The sequence below is a fragment of the Rhincodon typus genome, chromosome 3 (assembly GCF_021869965.1).
Source record: "Rhincodon typus isolate 14 chromosome 3, sRhiTyp1.1, whole genome shotgun sequence".
NCBI lineage: Eukaryota > Metazoa > Chordata > Chondrichthyes > Orectolobiformes > Rhincodontidae > Rhincodon > Rhincodon typus.
In genome coordinates this window covers 63,195,625-63,214,171 of record NC_063334.1, presented here as the reverse complement: position 1 = coordinate 63,214,171, position 18,547 = coordinate 63,195,625, and the positions used below count along the sequence as shown (strand labels likewise).

At 40.7% G+C, this 18,547-nt stretch overlaps 1 protein-coding gene across 5 annotated transcripts in view; it reads right to left on the bottom strand.

The window, feature by feature from the left end:
- Nucleotides 1-18,547, bottom strand: part of LOC109927365 (aldehyde dehydrogenase 1A1-like) — a 97,089-nt gene that overhangs the window by 38,776 nt on the left and 39,766 nt on the right. For all 5 annotated transcript variants that reach the window (XM_020527364.2, XM_048595142.1, XM_048595139.1 and 2 more), the window contains exons 5-6: nt 11,687-11,816; nt 1,912-1,973 (exon numbers count right to left, since the gene is read on the bottom strand). In XM_020527364.2, the coding sequence (XP_020382953.2) occupies nt 1,912-1,973; nt 11,687-11,816 (192 nt within the window). The remainder of the gene's footprint in view (nt 1-1,911; nt 1,974-11,686; nt 11,817-18,547) is intronic.

Genomic DNA, 18,547 nt, shown 5'->3' with positions numbered 1-18,547 from the left:
TAGGATAAGAATTTTCTATATATGTTTAGCAATATCATAAGTAGGTCATTGAAATTGCTGGACAGGAAATTTCAATGAAAATATAATATGTAATTGCAAAATTAACACTCCTGTGCACTTGGCACTCAAGTGAGTTAAAATGGAGTGTAGTCAAAGACAGGCGGTAGAAAAAGTCTATGTTCCACAATCCCTTTGAGCTGAATTTTATGAAATATTAAATTTCTTGTATCCTAACAAAAGGTCCGCTAAGAAAAACAATATTCCACCTTGGGAGCCTACAACCCAATGGTCTCAATGTGGGCTTTACTAGCTTCAAAATCTCCCCACCCCTGGCCTCATCCCTCTCATCCCCGTCTCCTTGACCTGTCTGTCTTCTCTCCCACCTATCCGCTCCTCCCACCTCACTGACCAATCCCCACCACTACCTTCGGCATTCACCTATCACCATCTTACCTACCTTCCCCAGCCTGACCCCCCCTCTCTTTATTTATTTGAGAGCCCCCTTCCCCTCCCCTGAAGAAGGGTCCTGACCCAAAACATCAGCTTTCCTGCTCCTCTGATGCTGCCTAGCCTGCTGTGTCCCCCTAGCTCCACACTGTGTTATCTCAAACTCCAGCATCAGCAGTTCTTACTACCTCTGAATGACTGCCCCATAGCCAGCTGAGGGTTAAATCGGTCTGAGGCAGGATTCCTGTCCCTCAGGAACAGTATATCACACCTCAAAGAGATGGTCAAACACCAAAAGCTCTCCAGAACTTTGTGCTAGAATTATCAGTGGGATGAAGTCCTTAAGTAGGAAATAATTGGACTCTTAAGGGCATTAATTAGCCCATTAGACACTTGATGTCACCCCTACTGCTTGCAATATTGTAATATGGTTGGAGTGGGTGAGTAGTTGACAGGTAGAGCTGCCACTTTTTTTTAGAAGCACCAACGCCATTTCCTGTACCACCCCTGCAAAAAAAACCCTCCACCTCCACATCTTTAAACCCACTACCAAGGTTGGCGTAAAATCAGGCCCTTTAAGTGCATTTTTGTTGCAAAAATGGAATCATTGAATTTACCTTATGTTTGAAATGAACATTTTACTGGAAATATTAGATTTAAATTTAGGTTTTATTGTCATGTGTACTCAAGCACAGGGCCCAAGAGTACAGCAAAAAGTGTGCAATGTCGCCACACACAGCGCCATCTTAGGTACAAAATACCTAGGTACAAAACCTTAGTTACTGAAATAAAAACAGAAAGAAATAATTTTGTCTAAGCAGACAAAAGCTTCACAAATAAATTTATATGTTGACACACAAAATGATCAGCAAAATTCCTACCCTAATATGAATAAAATTGCTTATAAATGATGGTTTTGTTATGCCAAAAACCTTTTAACTAATGTTTCTCTTGGCCATGATATTTATCAGTCAGTTAATAATGAATCCAAATGAACTTGTATTTGATTAATGCAAATTAGCTTTTATATTCACTCGAAATTGTTCATGCGTGAATATAAGTTCAAATACAATTTACTGTATTCTTTGAAGTATCAAACATTAATTGTTAATATATTTACTCTTCAACTCATTCATGCACATCTTTAATTCTGTTACCTGCTAACCATATTACATAATTCAATGATCTGTGATTTCGCTGAAATTTACAAAACAATAAATGATTATGTGCTGATTGAATATTCAGCTGCACACTAAATCATTAATGAATGTGTTGCAATTTGTTTTTGATGAAGTGCTCCCTGAAGTGAAAGTACAGAATTCTTAAAAAAAAACAGCACTGGTTTGCAGTCCCCTATAAAGGTGACTATTTTCTATTTCAGACTCAGGTAAGTGGAAGTGAAATTCCTCACAATACTCTTCAGGAATCTTGGCAAAATAAATTCCAACTACAAATGTTACTTACAGGTATAATTTGTCCACAAACACCAATTGGTTCATGTCTTGTAAAGGTGAGATAATCTCCATCTTGATACAAAATAAGAAATTAATTCAATTATTTACCTTAAACAACCATTTGGATAGTTATGCAGCATAACTGCATTTTTAAATTAGTACAGACAATAGAACTACATTTGTCAGAATGTGCATTAAATGTGCCACTAGTTCACACATTTGAAATAAACTCTTCAGTTTGGAATTCTATGCTTAGAACATAGATACCCTACAGTGTGGAAGCAGGCCATTCAACCCATCAAATTTGCACCAACCCTCTGAAGAGCACCCCACCCAGACCCATACCCCCTAAACTTAATCCCTGTAATCCTGCATTTCCCATGGCTAATCCACCTAACCTACACAACCCTGGCACTATGGGCAATTTAGCACGGCCAATCCACCTAATCTGCACGTCTTTGGACTGTGGGAGGAAGCTGGAGCACCCAGAGGAAATCCATGCAGACACGGAGAGAACGTGCCAAGTCCACACAGACAGACAGTCACCTGTGGGTGGAATTGAGCTTGGGTCCCTGGCACTGTGAGGCAGCAGTGCTAACCAATGAGCCACCGTGCTTGTGATATTCTTTTTCCTCTCTTCCCACACTGAGTATCATTTCAGACAGACAAAGCACATATACATTTGTTTCCATGGCTAGATTTTCCTGAAACAAGTCACAAGCTATCACCACAGGCTGTAACTTGAGGAGTGCCATTATGTGTCAGGCATGGCTGACCATGCAACTATCTCACTCTTACTACCTGGCATTAGAAGTATTTGGTAATCAACCTGTTTCGCCATTTTTCCTTCCATGGTGTGTATTAGTTATAAGAGAAGTTGGATAGACTTGGATTGTTTTTGCTGGAGGATCAGAGGCTGAGGGGCGACCTGATAGGAGTGTATACAATTATGAGAGGCATAGATGGGGTGGATAGTTACAGTCTTTTTCCCAGGTGAAGAATTGCCAAATACTAGGGGGCATAGGTTTCATGCGAGAGGGAGAAGTTTAATGGAGATGTGCAAGGCAAGTTTTTTTTATGCAGAGAATGATAGGTGCCTGGAATGTGCTGCCATGGGAAATGGTAGAAGCAGATATGAGAGCAACAATGTAGTAATTGGAACCAGGCTGACTTTGTTGACTACGAGGCCATTGATTGGGGTTGTTAACCTGGGCCAATGAGGAAAGCCCTGGTTGACCAATATATCCAGGAGATTAGAATCTCCTCAGTTCAGGCGACTGGCCACAGGCAACATACTGTGCACAACTAAATGAAGGGTCACTTGGTGATGCGATACCGGCCTCTGTGCAGATATTTCAGTGACGATAGGAGAAAACAAGATGTGCCTCAAGAGCATTCATTTGCAACAATCATCTTAGCGTTGGGGTGAGCATTTCTGGCATCATGCCTTTATTTAGGAAGCTTGACTTATTTGATCCTGCTGTTGAAGACTGTGCCCAGTATGTGGAAAGAATGCAATATTTTTTCTAGGAAAATGGCATTGAGGCAGATGAAAAGCAACAATTAATCCTTCTGACTGCTTGTAGACTTGCAGCAATCTCAGTTATAAGGGGCTTAACTATCCCAGAGGCACCAGACACTAAAACCTTCCAAGAGTTGAAGGAGTTGGTTGAGGAATATTACGACCCCAAATCTCCTTTAATTCTGAGACACTATTGGTTTTATTCAGCTGTTAGAGAACTGGGGGAATCTGTATTGGGATTTTTGACGAGGTTGAGACAACTGACAGAGGCATGTGGTTTTGGGTTGACACTGAATGAGATGCTGAGCCCAGCTGGACTTCAAACAGGCACTACAAGTGGCATTGTCATTAGAAAATGCAGCAAGTAGAGCCTGGTAGCTACAGGACATCCAATTGGAAGTGGACTCCCTCATCTCTCCAACTGAACTTGGGGAACACCACTTGAACGTAGGCAATTGCAGAGCCTCAGGAAGGGCATGTCCTGAGCAAAGGGGCCCTATGCCTGCCCATAGCAGTATCCTTCAACAGAGCTGAGCTTCGGCCAAGTGACTAAAAAGTTTCAGGATCTGGGCAAGCAAGCTATTGTAGTTGCTGTCAGTATGTGGACTTGCCACAGACTACAAGGCCTGACTTGAGTAAGAAAACTTGTAGGCCGGTATCCAGGAGAGTGCACATCTTGGAAAGTCCTCCTCCATATAGTAGGGCACAATTCAATTGCTTAGTGACATCTAAATTGGAACCGATTTAAAATTAATGCGCAGTTAAAAGGTCATCCAGTTCCTATGGAGGTTGATACCGGTGTAGCTATATCTATGGTTGCAGAATCTGTCTTTAACCAGATTTGCTCGGGGCTCTAACCCTTAAGTTTGCACAAGACCACAGCCAGTCTGAGAACATACACTGGGGAACCGTTGCAAATTAATGGTATGGCTTTGGTCCCAGTCTCCTATGAGAAGCAGTTGGTGCATTTACCACTGACTGTAGTAAAAGGCTCAGGCCCAAGCCTATTGGGGTGGAATTGGTTGAGAGAGATTCACCTGGGTTGGCTCAATTTTTCAATTAGTAAAAGGTTACCTCAGTGAAGTCCTAGTGAAATATCCAGCAGTATTTCAGGAAGGGCTTGGCACTATCAAAGGGGCCAAAGCCACTTTAAACTTTGATAAAGAAGCAATTCTACGATTTCTTCATGCCCTGCCCTATGTCATTTGCCTTGTGGGGAAAAAGTAGAGGTAGAAACAGGGAGGCTAGAGAGCGAAAGAATCATCAAACCAGTCCAGTTTGCAGAATGAGCAGCACCGGCCATACCGATTGTGAAGCCTGATCACTCAGCTTGGCTTTGTGGTGATTTTAAGCAAATGGTAAACCTCCTCTCCTAGCTGGATAAATACCCGATCCCTCACATAGAGGACTTGTTTGCAAAGTTGTCGGGCGGGGGGCGGTGGCTTTCCTTTACAAAGCTGGACATGAGCCAAGCCTTCCTGTAAGTGTGACTAGATGAGGAGTCCCAGAAGTACGCTGCAGTTAATACCCAAAAGGGTTTATACCAACATACAAGACTGCCATTTGGGGTATTATCAGCTTGCGCCCTTTCCCAGTGGACCACGAAGAACATTTTACAAGAGCTACCCCAGGTCGCCATTTATCTAGATGACGTACTAATAGCCGGGAAGACCAAAAAAGAGCACTTGGAGAACCTGGACATAGTGCTTACATGTTTCTCCCAGGCAGGCGTACGCTTTGGAAGAGAAAAAAGTGTGTTCCACGCACCCCAAGTGGCCAAATTGGGTTACAGAGTTGACAAAACCGGACCCCAGCTGTTGGAAGAGAAAGGGAGGGCGATCAAAGGAACCCCAGCTCCGATGCCTGTACCGGAGCTTAGGTCTGTCCTTGGGTTAGTGAATTATTAAAGAAAGTTCATACGTAACCTGGCCTCCATCTTAGCACCCTTACACCTGCTGCTGAAAAAGGGTCAGTCTTGGAAATTGTCACGTAGCCAAGAAGCAGCCTTTAGGAAAATGAAAAAGCAGCTGTCGTCATCTAAGGTGCTGGTCCACTACAATCCAAAGCGAAAAGTAGTGTTGGCATGCGACGCCTCCCAGTACAGTATTGGGGTAGTGTTGGTTCATCGGTGGCCCAATGGAGAGGAACACCCGATAGCTTACACTTCTCGGACTTTAGCTGATGCCGAATACAACTATGCCCAGATAGAGAAGGAAGGTTTGGCGGGCATCTCTGGTGTGAAGAAGTTCCACCAGTATCTTTACAAACAGGAATTTATCATAACAACAGATCACAAACCCCTGCTAGGGCTACTAAAGGAAGACAAGATGGTTTTGCCGTGACTTCTGGTAGAATTTGGTGTTGGGTCCTTATACTCAATGTGTACAAGTTAGAACACCGTCCAGGAAGCGAAGTGGCTAATGTGGATGCCCTGAGCCACCTCCGGTCGTCCGTTCCTGGAAGCATCCGCTTTGGTTTTAAACTTCCCGGACACCCTTCCCGTCACCGCTGACAATATCTGACTATGGACACAAATATCCTGGGCTGGCAGAATTAAATCAGCTGATGGTAATGGGGAATATCGCAACCCAGATTGAAATCTTTCTGTACCCAGTGAGACCAGATCACTGTAAAGGACAGCATATTACCATGGGAAGCAAGGGTGATTGTCCCAAGTAAAGGTCACCGCCAGATCCTGCTGAACTCCACCAGGGTCATCCAGGGGTTTTCAAGATGAAGGTTCCAGCAAGAAGCTATGTCTGGTGGCTGGGGTTGGATGCCAACATAGCCCCGTTGGTGGGGCAATGCCCAGAGTGCCAAGAAGGACAAAAATTTCCACCAGCAGTGTCCCCACATTCATGGAAATGACTAGGAAAATCCTGGACTTGGTTGCATGTCGACTATGCTGGGGGTCCATTCATGGATTCAGTGCTCCTGGTCATTGTGGATGCCCATTCAAAGTGGTTGGACGCGCATAAAGTTCATTCAGCAAACTCCGAAACTGAGAAGCTGCGTGCATCATTTGTGATACACGGACTTCCGGAAGTATTAGTCACGATAATGGGACATCATTCGCCAGCAGGGAATTTGAATATTTCCGAAAGTCCAAAGGCATTCAGCACTTAAGGGAAGCTCCATACTATCTCCATTGTCCAATTGTCTACCAGACAAAGCAGGCCAAACATTGAAGGAAAGGCTTAAAGCAGCAGCCTACAGCGTCAATTGATACCAAATTATCGCTGTTCCCATTCGATTAGCATAATCGACAGCATAACACACACATCGGTATGAGGCAACAGTGTGGATTTAGGAGCAAGAGTAGGCCATCTGACACTTTGAGCTTGCTCCACCATTCAACATGAACACGGCTGTGTTCTCAACTCTATTTTCCTGTTGGTAACCCATACTTTTGACTCCCTCATCTTTCAAACAACCAACTAAATCAGCCTCCAATGAATGCAAAGACACCCCACATGCAACAACAGGGATAGCTTCAGCAGAGTTGCTGATGGGGAGAAGGCTCCACACAAAGTTAAACTTGATATTCCCAGACCTGGGGGGGTGAGGGTGAAACGGCAGCAGGAATGCCACTGCCAGCCACATGCCACCTCTAAGCAAGAGAGATAATTTAAGTTGGGGACAAAGTTTGGTGTCAGAACCATGGAAATGGCCCTGTATGGATATGAGTTGAGGTTGAGGCAAGGTCCTGTCACTTGCAAAGTTCAGATAGGTGATACAGTCCTGAACAAGCACATGGATCACCTAAAAGCTGATACCTCACAAACGGGGCAGGAGCAAAACATACCTGGCCTCTTTGAACAGACAGAAGGCTTGTTGGAAACCGTAGATTCTCCCCCTCACTCCAGTGTTGAGTAAACCTCAGAATCTGAGATGGATGCAGTCTTGATACCGTTACTGCCAGAAGAAGAGGAGGAAACTCTCCCAGGACATTCCGGACCCACGAGGTGGGCTACTGTCTAGTACATGCCACCCGTGTCAGAGTCTGAATGAGAGGAACCGGACTTGGGCCGAAAATGTTGCAGACAAAGCTACAGGCCAAAGACCAGTCGTACATCCTGGGACATGGAGGGCAGTGGGGGTGGGGGGCAGGGTGGGGGGTGCGGTGGGGGGTGAGTGGAGTGTTGTAGTGATTGGAACCAGGTTGACCTCATTGACTACGAGGTCACTGATTGTGTTTGTTAATCTGGGTCTATCAGGAAAGCCCTGTTGACCAATATATCCAGGAGATTAGAATCTCTTCACTTCAGACAACTGATTCCAAGTTGGCTGGTGACAGCCAGTGTACTGTGCACAAGTAAATAAAGGGTGACCTGGTGACAGGGTACTGGCCTCTGTGCAGTTATTTCAAATGGTTTAAGAGGCATTTGGACAGACACATGAACAGGCAGACAAGAGATACTGACCATGAGCAGGCAGGTAAAATTAGTTTAGAATGACAACATGATTGGCAGAGACACGATGGGCCAAAGGTCCTGTTTCTGTGATTTACTGTTCTGTGTTCTATGGCCATCAAGCCACGCAGTGGGTCTTGAATCTGGGGTTTCTGGCTCAGAAGAAGGGACCCGCCAACACTGCATACAAAATCTCTGCACTTGTGATAATGGCATTTGAAAGTGTAACATAATCCTATCACATAGATCTGCATGCTAATTTAATAGCAACATCAACCCAGTCACTAATATTGCAAAGGGCTTTTAATAATTATTAGAAGGGAGATTATTTTAAAGTACCTATCTTAAAATCAAAGTTCAAGTTCTGTTTTATATGACAAATGTGTCACAACAGCCCCCATGTAGTGGGAAGCAGACACCCAAAGGATTGCCACTGTGCAACAAAAAGCAACATTGTATATTCTAATATTTAGGTTAAGAATAGACCGGAACTTAACTCTGACAATAACACTGAAAAAGCTTAAAAACTTTTAAAATGTTGAAAAGCTTTTCTGGAAGTCATTTAGTAACTTTTGAACATGGCTTCTGCCCAAACTGGAGTTATACTAACTTGATGTAAAATCCAAGAAATATGGTAGTTTTTTTTTGCACCTCTTGGCTTTCCAGGACTGAGGAATAAAATCACTCCCTCAGTTAAATTGTTGCTTCCTTGCTAATGCTTGAGGAATCACACAGCATCCAAATTAAATAGACAGCATAACACACACATCAGTGTGAGGCAACAGTGTGGATTTAGGAGCAAGAGTGGGCCATCTGACACTTTGAGCTTGCTCCACCATTCAACATGAACACAGCTGTGTTCTCAACTCTATTTTCCTGTTGGTAACCCATACTTTTGACTCCCTCATCTTTCAAACAACCAACTAAATCAGCCTCCAATGAATGCAAAGACATAAAATCCTCTACTTTCTGTGGAAGACATTTCTAAACACTGACAACCTTTTGAGAGAGAGAAAAAAAAATCACGTCTGTCTTCAAAAGGAGAATCTTATTCTTAAACTGTGTCCCCTAGTTCTACACTGCCCCATAAAAGGAAACATCCTCCACATATCCACCATATCAAGCCTTCTCAAGATTTTATTTGTTTCTGTAAGATTTCCTCTCATCAATCTAAAGTCCAATGAACATATGCTTAATCTGTCTACTCTTTCTTCTTAAGATCAGGCATTCTTCGCAGGAATGAGTTGATTGAACTTTTTCTGAGCTGCTTCTGAAGTTTTTTTTCATGTATGGAGACCAGAGCTGTACACAATACTCCAGATGTGGTCTCACCAACATTCTGTACAACTTCAGTGAACATCATTTCTATTCTGTTGCCCTTGCAATAAATGGCAACGTTTGATTTACCTGCCTTATCAGCTGCTGTGCCTGCACACAAACATTATGTGATTCATGTACCAGGATTCTGTGCCACCAAGTTCAGCAATCTCTCTCCATTTAAATAATCTATTGCTTTTTCAATCTTCCTGCAAAAATGGACAAATTCACTTTTACTTACACCGTACATCGTCTGCCAAACGTCTTCGCACTCACTTAGGCTATCTGGGCCCCTTATTACATACAGGACCATTGTAAACACATCACCAATATGGGAAGGTCTATAACAAAAACAGAAGTTGCTGGAAGCTCAGCAGGTCTGTGAAGAAAAAAAAAAGTGTTAATGTTTCGGGTCCTCAGAAGGAAGGGTCACTGGACTCGAAACGTAAACTCTGATTTTTTTTCTCCACAGATGCTGCCAGGCCAACTGAGCTTCCAGCAACTTCTGTTTTAGTTCCTGATTTATAGCATCTGCAGTTCTTTCGTTTTTTATGGAAAGGCTAATGGTGTTTTTCCATACAATGAGGTTTAGTTATTTTTAACCATACAGTGAGTGATCCACACTGTTTCTTGAGATAATGAAGAATCCACTGTGTTCATTATTATAATGAAGGATCCACAATGTATCACAAGAAACAGTGTGGATCACTCGCTGTATGGTTAAAAATAACTATCTCTCATTGTATGGAAAAACATCATAGACCTTCCCACAGTAAGGAGGAACATTATTATTCATCGTATAGGAGAATACTATGGAGTCCTCATTGTATGAAGCATACTGTGGATGCCTCACTGTTTAAAAGAATACTCTGGATCCACAATTGATCAAAAGTAATTTTTCCAGCAACGACTTCCTCTAATTTGAAACTTTATAAATGCAATTTACTCCCTACTTTATACTATAAGTTAAAATTTGTATTGCCAAGTTATCTTTAAAGACAAACAATAAAGCCATTATTAATATTGAAAAGTAATTAATTAAGCTTGAGTCTCTCCAGGTCTGTCTCAGTTGATTTATTTCAAGTCAACTCAGCACTAGGAACAATCTGTGCTTTCATTCCAGGGACTAGAAATTATTTGTAAGGTTGATAAGCATATATTTATTAATTTATTATATTTGATGTTTAATTTAATTTCCTTTTGCCTATCCATTGGCCTCTCTGGAATTTATCAGATTCTTCTGCAAACTATCTTTTGAAAATTCTCTTCTTGACAAAGAGAGGGAACATTTTAATTTAAACCACCACTAGACTTTTTAAGAGGGTACTGTTATACTACAAGAAGTTGTTCAGTATCAGCAGAGAACAGAATTAAATCAAGTTTGCTGAATTTTTAATAAGGATCAATGGGCAGTCAGCTCTATGCCAACATAAAACAGTTTTAAAATGAAGTTAAGAAGTAGCTAGGAAACCAATTGCCTTGGAATTGTTAAAACAAAAAACAGCATTTGTAGTTGTACTATGGCTATGTGAGAGCAAAGAATTCAAGTCTTCCCCACATTCTTCCCAGACTTCAGTTGAATTTACTTCACCGAGTACCATGCAGTTGCATTAAGATAACAAACTGTAAAAGTATAATTGATCTATAAGCTTAAAATTGCAGAGATATTAAACATTTTGGAGCCAAGGAAAATGAATGTCTACTGCTCACTTTTGGAAATCTAATGCATGTATATGCAGCTCAATGTATATTGTAAATCAGATGTAAATCTCTGCAGTGGACATGTCCTATTCTTAGTCAACAACCTGTTTATAGACTGCTAGAGATATAAAAGATTATTTTTTGATAAGACACTACTTACTGACAGCTCTCACTGCCAAATGAATTACCGATAGACTGAGTTTCTAGTCTCTAGTGTGTTAAATACTGAGGTTGAGAGGGTAGTGGGTGAAGTACAATTTCTGGGTGGGTGGCATTCCAAATCATCTAGGTTGTAAAATGCACTAGTATGTAATTTTGATAAATACGGAATTGGATTCCACTGTGATGCCCCTCAAATGCGAATAGTTTTACCAAATTTTTACCATTTATGCTCATGTATGAAAAAAGCTCACTTCCACTGGAGTTAATATTTGTGCTTATGATTCAATACATTGATTTCTTGCCAATGTCATAGCATTTTAGATGTGAAGAAAATGGTCAATGCAAAAGATCTGCAATAAAGAATGACCTTAGTTGCATTTTGGGAATGACTTATTAATAATTTACTTTTAATTGCCCATTCATATATTTAAATAGCTGTTCTTTCTAACACAGTTGTTCAAGGATTAGTGAAGTTTAAGACCTGTACTGGGAGTAACAGACAAGATAATTTTGTTTCTGGTTCTGAAAAGTTTGAGATTAGAATAATTTGGCCAAAAATAAACATTCTTGTAAGACATTCTCACAATATTAGAAAATTCCCACAGTGTTTATTTCAAGGGCAGATGAAAACATTAATTCAACACAATTAATGGTCATAAATAAAACCTTACCCACAGGGATAGTACGTCCTTGGATTTTGTCAGCCCAGCCAGCATAGTAACGCAATGTTTTAATTGAGCCATCTAGGTCAACAAAGTACGCATGAAGGAAGAGTTTTCCAGAGTCAATGGATTCTATTGTCTTAAATAAAAATAAAAATCTCCCTGTCAGTGATATTGGTTCTAAGAAACTACAGTTAAACAAGCTTTAACTTTCCAAGAATGCTGCAGCTATCTCAAATTGAAGTCTTAAAAAAATTAAACATAAAACAAGTGTAAAGTCTTTCATAGCCTACTGTAATGACCTTCAATGTAATTGTACCACTTTCAGAATTCTGTGACACATTATTTTGTGGTTATCATACTTCAGGACCAGATCTCGAGTGTCAGTTTTAAATAGTTGATGACTGTAAAAACTCAAGTCAGCAACAGTGCAATAAATAATAAAATAACAATCCCAACCTTTCTTGATACTAAAATTTGACTTCATACTTATTTCGTAACTTTAGTGAATCATGGAGCTTGTGTATGTATACTAGACCAATCAGATCCCAGGGTAAAACTTGCCTTGTTAGACTATAAGATTAATTTTGCAGGTGGTTACCATGGTGGGTAAATATTGAACATATTTAAACAAGCCTGCAAGTGTCTTTTTTAACAAAAGAACACAATTTTATTACAGAAGAAAAACAAGCAAATCTTCACATATATAATATATTTTCACATAAATCAGTTCAGAAAGACGAGGATACTGGAGACCTAAGAACTCAGAATAACAATCATATTAACAGATGCTGCCAGTACTGTTGAGTTTCTCCAGCACTTTCTCTTTTTATTTCAAATTTTCAAACTGATTCCCAACAATATTCCTTTGCAGAGATAGAAGGAAGGGTCTGAAGAAGGGTCTAGGCCTGAAATGTCAGCTTTCCTGCTCCTCTGATGCTGCTTGGCCTGCTGTGTTCATCCAGCTGTACACCTTGTTATCTCTAATATTCCTTTGCAGATACTCAATCCCAGAAAGATTTCAGACCTATCCCAACTCCTTAATTCCTTACTTAATTGGGTCTTTCTAATTCTTTTCCATGGACTGCCAAGACAGCTTTGCAATTTTTTACTTGTTCTGCTCACCTCTTTTCACTTCTATATCCTCTTTTAATTTACAAACTTGATGTTATGATGCACCTCTGAGCAGATGGGACTCGAACCTAGGCTGTGTGGTTCAGAGGTAGGGAACACTATCACTGTGCTGCAAGCACTCTGGTATACCTCCAATTGCTGGTCCAGCAATGTAGATGCCCAGGCAGATTGATTCTACTTGTCCTCCTGCACTATTGATTCTACATGAGGAATTAACGAAATGTATATTTTCACAGGCTTTGTGATGACTTCCCATGTCTGTTGATACATATCTTTTTAGAATTCACAGCGGTAATATATTGGCAGTTGCCCTTAGCTGCTAACAAACAGGACAGGTAATTTGAATTTTTGCCAATACTTTGGAGAATATGATGACAGTGATGTTTTCCACAGAATTGACAATGTGAGACATGTGTTCATGAGTCTTTGTCTCATCATGTACTTTATCAGAATCTCTTTTCATTGATCACTTTATGCACTTACCTTTGGCACAATACCAGATGGACTTTATTGTAGCTTTGAAGTACTCCATGAGCATAGCTGTTTTGGGTCAGGGCATGGCTCTTTGCAGCTGCATTAACCTTTGCTCTACTGCATTGCCTCTGCCAATAACCTTTTCTGCTATGTGCCTTACAAAGTTGATTGAACTTTGGGGGTTTTCATAATATATGCAAAAGGCCACACCTTCCACATGTCTCGCCATGTTTGGGTGTTTTATTGATTTATGTCAATCACTGAGGTGAACTTAAGGCTTGTAAACTTCATTGACCTGCAAGTATCTATCCTTCAGTAACTATTATAGAGTCATAGAGCTGTACAGCACAGAAACAGACCCTTCAGTCCAACTCATCCATGCCAACCAGGTGTCTTAAATTAATCTAATTCCATTTGCAAGCATTTGGCCCATATCCCCCTGAACCCTTCCTATTCATATACCCATCCCGATGCCTTTTAAATGTTGTAATTATACAGGCCTCCACTACCTCCCTTGGCAGCTCATTCTATACATTCACCACCCTCTGCATGAAAAAAGTTGTCCCTTAGGTTCCTTCTAAATCTTTCCCCTCATAACTTAAACTATGCCCTTGGGTTTGGACTCACCTACCCTGGGAAAAAGACTTTGGCTACTCATCCTATACATGTCCTTTATGATTTTATAAACTTCTACGATGTCACCCCACAGTATCCAATGCTCCAGGGAAAATAGCCCCAGCCTATTCAGCCTCTCCCTACAGTTCAAACCCTCCAACCCTGGCAACATCCTTATGAATCTTTTCTGAACCCTTTCAAGTTTCACAACATCTTTCCTATAGCAGAGAGACCAGAACTGAACACAGTATTCCAAAAGTGGCCTAACCAATGAACCAATGCCCTGTATAGCCGCAGCATGACTTCCCAACTCCGATACTCAACGCACTGAGCAATAAAGGCAAGCGTACCAAATGCCTTCTTCAGTATCCTGTCTACCTGTGACTTAGCTTTCAAGGAACTATGAACCTGATACTATGTTATCAGTTTGTATGAGAGTTATTTCTGGAAAGCTTCCATGATTATAAATATGATCACCAAAAATTCTGTTTGCTCATCTGAAAAGTCACGTCATGAGCTCCTTACTCTGTATCTGACCACAACATGGTCTATGGATTTTGAAGGCTTCTGTCTATTTACATAAATTCTGGTTGATGAATACAGAATTTTAATCTGACTCTTAATTAATATCCTAAATATAGTCCTCATCTTTTGGAACTCTTTTGATTCTTCATCTGTTAATCCTTGCTTGCTATTATCTGTGTAGGTCTTTGTTCCAAATTGCTCAGCAAATCTTAATGACTTGCTTTTCCACATTGGACATGCACAGAAGTAGAAACCATAGATTTGAACACTTTTTAAATATTTCTGCTGTATCCCAATTTAATTTATGGAAATTTTGAGAATATGCCTCTGGCTTTCCCTTGTTTACTATAAATCCAACACACCCTGGTCATTTTCCTTTCTCAAGTGAATTAAACTGAGCTCACAGTAGAGATTTGTCTACTTGCCAGAAAACTGAGTTTTCAACATACCCTAACATTGTAATGAAGAGATTCATCAAGGATAGTCTCGTTCACTTCAGCATGATTTAAGAAAGTTGACCATATATTTTGCCAACAGTTAACTTGCTTGCTGACTGTTCAAGCATGATAAAACATACAAAGGAGGAACTGAAGTATTCCTTTCACCCCTCAGGCCTGTCCTACCATTCAATAAAATTGTGTCTGATCTGTTTGTGTTTTAGACTCCACATTTCCATCTCCTCCTGAAAGTCTTCAATTCTCTTGTTTAACAAGAATCTACTTATCTGTGCTTTGAAAATAACAAATCATCCTGTGTTCATCATCTTCTGAGGCAGAGAGTTCCAAAGTTTCACAAACCTCTGACCGAAAAAAAAAATTCTTGTCTCTCTCCTAAAAAGGTGACCATCAATTTTAAGGCAATATCCCCTCGATCAAGAATCACCCACAAAAAGAAATATCCTTTCTGTGTTCACCCTGTCAAGACCATTTAGTATCTTATACACTTCAATCAAATCACCCCTTAGTCTTCCAAATTCCAGTAGAAACAAGCCCAGCATGACCAATGTATCTACATAAGACAATCTGCTCATTCCAGGTATCAGAAAGTCTCCTCTGAAATGCCTTCAATGTATTAACACATTTTCTTAAATAAGACCAAAATGGCACACAGTATTTGTCCATGATAGTGATAGATTTGGTCCATTCTGATCCTGAAAGTCTGGGTTTAGGATCCATCAGCTGTAGAGGTATGTCATGATAGGTTTGAACTGATTGCCTTAAAAAAAAGTAGAACAATGGGGGTGAGGGAACTTATCAGGTGGAATGGCTTGCCTGTTAACTTCCCATTACCACCTGCATTAAGTGTTTAAATGTTAAATTGCCACTGGCCACTGCATGCTTAAACATAGGAAATCTCCAACACCTAAGCATTCACAGCTGTCAAGATGGCCTGTCCTTTTTTAATAGACCTGTCTATTTTCAGTCCAAACTGATTTAAAATCAAAATAGTTCCGGAAAGAAAGCACAGAGACAAAACCTGAAGTGTAGGTTAATGACTGGTGTTCAGATTTGCAGAAATTGGCCTACTTTTGTTCCCCAGGAATTTGCAGAGCCCTCTTTTGTTTCTTCATTTATACAAATAAATGATAAATTGATAAAGTTCCACATAAGAGATTAGCTTGTAAAATTAAAGCACAAGGGATTGGGGATTGCATTCTGACATGGATTGAAAACTGGCTGGCAGACAGGAAATGATTTGTTTTATTGTAGGCACATATACCTAAGTACAGTGAAAAGCTTTGTTTGCAAGTGATACAGGCAGATCATAGTAAGCAAGGTCATACAGAGCATAGGGTGCTTAGACAGAGTGGGGCACACAGATTACACCGCACAGGAGTTGCGTGAAGCAAGATCAACATTAACAGACCAACAATATTTAAAGTTAGAGAGTTCATTCATCATTCTAACAATGGCAGGGAAGAAGCTATTGTTGAACCTGTTGGTGCATATGTTCAAGCTTCTGTACCTTCTGCTTGATGGAAGAGATTGTAGGAGAGCATAACAGATGTGGTAGGGGTCTTTAATGCTGATGGCAGTGGCAATGAGAAGCATAAATCCAGTCCATGGATGGGACGTTGGCTTCCATGATGGTCTGGGCTGTGCACACCACCTTCTGCAGTTTCTTACGGTCCTGGTCAGAGCAGGTGCCGTACAAGGCTGTTATGCACCTGGAAAGTAAGCTTTCAATGGTGCATCTGTAGAAGTTGGTGAGGGACCTTATGGACATGCCAAATTTCCTGAGCCTCCTGAGGAAGAAGAGGCGTTGTTGAGCCTTTTTGACCGTTGCATTTACGTGGGAAGTCCAGGACAGGCTGTCAGTTGTTGTCACTCCTATAAACTTGACACTCTCAATCCTCTCAACCTCTCTCCATTGATGTAGATAGGGGCATGTTCTCCTCCTTTCTTTCTGAAGTCAATGATCAGCTCTTTAGTTTTGCGGACACTGAGAGACAGCTTGTTATCATTGCATCATGACACCATGCCCTCTACCTCCTTTCTGTATTCTGACTCATCATTATTTGATATCCAACTGTGGTGTCATCAGCAAACTTGCAGATAGTGTTTATTGGGAATTTGGCTGCACAGTCATGGGTTTACAGAGAGTATAATAGGGGCATGAGAATGCATCCTTGGGGGGCTCCAGTGTGGAGTCCAGTGTTACTGTGGAGGAGGTGTAGTCATCTTCCTTCACTGATTGTGGTTTATAGGTCAAGAAGCTGAGGATCAAGTTTCAGAGCAAATGAAGAGCAGGAATAAAGGGATCTTTTTCCAAGTGACAACCAGTGGCTAATGGGGTGCCGATGTGATCCGTGCTTGGATCCCACCTATTCACAATATATATTAATGATTGAGATGAAGGAACTAAATGTAATATCTTCAAGTTTGCAGATGATACAAAGCTGGGTGGGAAGGTGAGCTGCAGATATGCTTCTGGGCAAACTGGACAAGCTGAGTGAGTGGGCAAATGCATGGCAGATGAAATATAAATGGATAAATGTGAAGTTAACCACTTTAGTAGCAAGAAAGGTGGAAGTGCAGCGTGAGCTGAGTGCCTGTATGCTTCAGTCACTGGAAGTAAACTTGCTGGTGCAGCAGGTTGTGAAGAAAGCAAGGGGTATGTTGACCCTCATAGCAAGAGGATTAGAGTACAGGAACAGGGATGTCTTGCTGAAATTATACAGGGTTTTGTTGAGACCACACCTGGGGTACTGTGTGCATTTATGGCCTCTTTATCTGAGGAAGAATGTTTTGACTATGGAAGGTGTACCGCAAAGGTTTACTGGGATGGCAAGACAGATATATGAAGAGCGACTTGATTGGTTAGCACTGTAATAATTGGAGTTTAGAAAAATGCATAAGGATCTCATAGAAACCTATAAAATTCTAACAGTGTTAGATAAGGGAAATGCAGGAAAGATGTTCCTGATGCAGGGGAATCCAGAACCATTTGATTTATTTATCTATTGTCATCTGTATATTGTTACAAACTACAGCGAAAAGTGTTGTAAAGTAATCAGGGTCACATTTTGATGATTTGGGGTAGTCTTTTAGGACTGAGATGAGGAGAAATTTCTTCACCCAGAGAGTGATGAGCCTTTGGAATTCTTTGCCACAGAACGTGGCTGAGGCCAAAACATTGAATGCTTTCAAGAAGGATTTAGATATAGTTCTTAGGGTTAAAACAGATCAAAGGGTATAGGGAGAAAGCTGGAACAGGGTTGGATGGTCAACCATGATCACATTGAATGGTAGAACAGGCTTGACAGGCTGAATGATTTACTCCTGCTAATATTTTATATGTTTCTATGTAAATGGCTGGACATATGCAGAAAAAAACAATAATAAATTAGGTAGCAAGGCAAACCTCTAGAATTAGAGCACGGAATTGCTGAAGGACGTAGGTTAAAACAGTAAATAGATCTATAGCAGATTCAGTTTAATGTGGGGTAATACGCGATAATTCATTTCAGGAAATGAAGAGTGGAGTGAAGTATACTTTGATTGGTAGTATTTTAGCAAACAGTGCAAATTCGTAGATAATTAAAAATGGAACTGAAATAGAAAAAAACTGTTAAAAAGCAAATCCAATTATTGGTTTTTCCTGTAGGCCACTGAATACAAA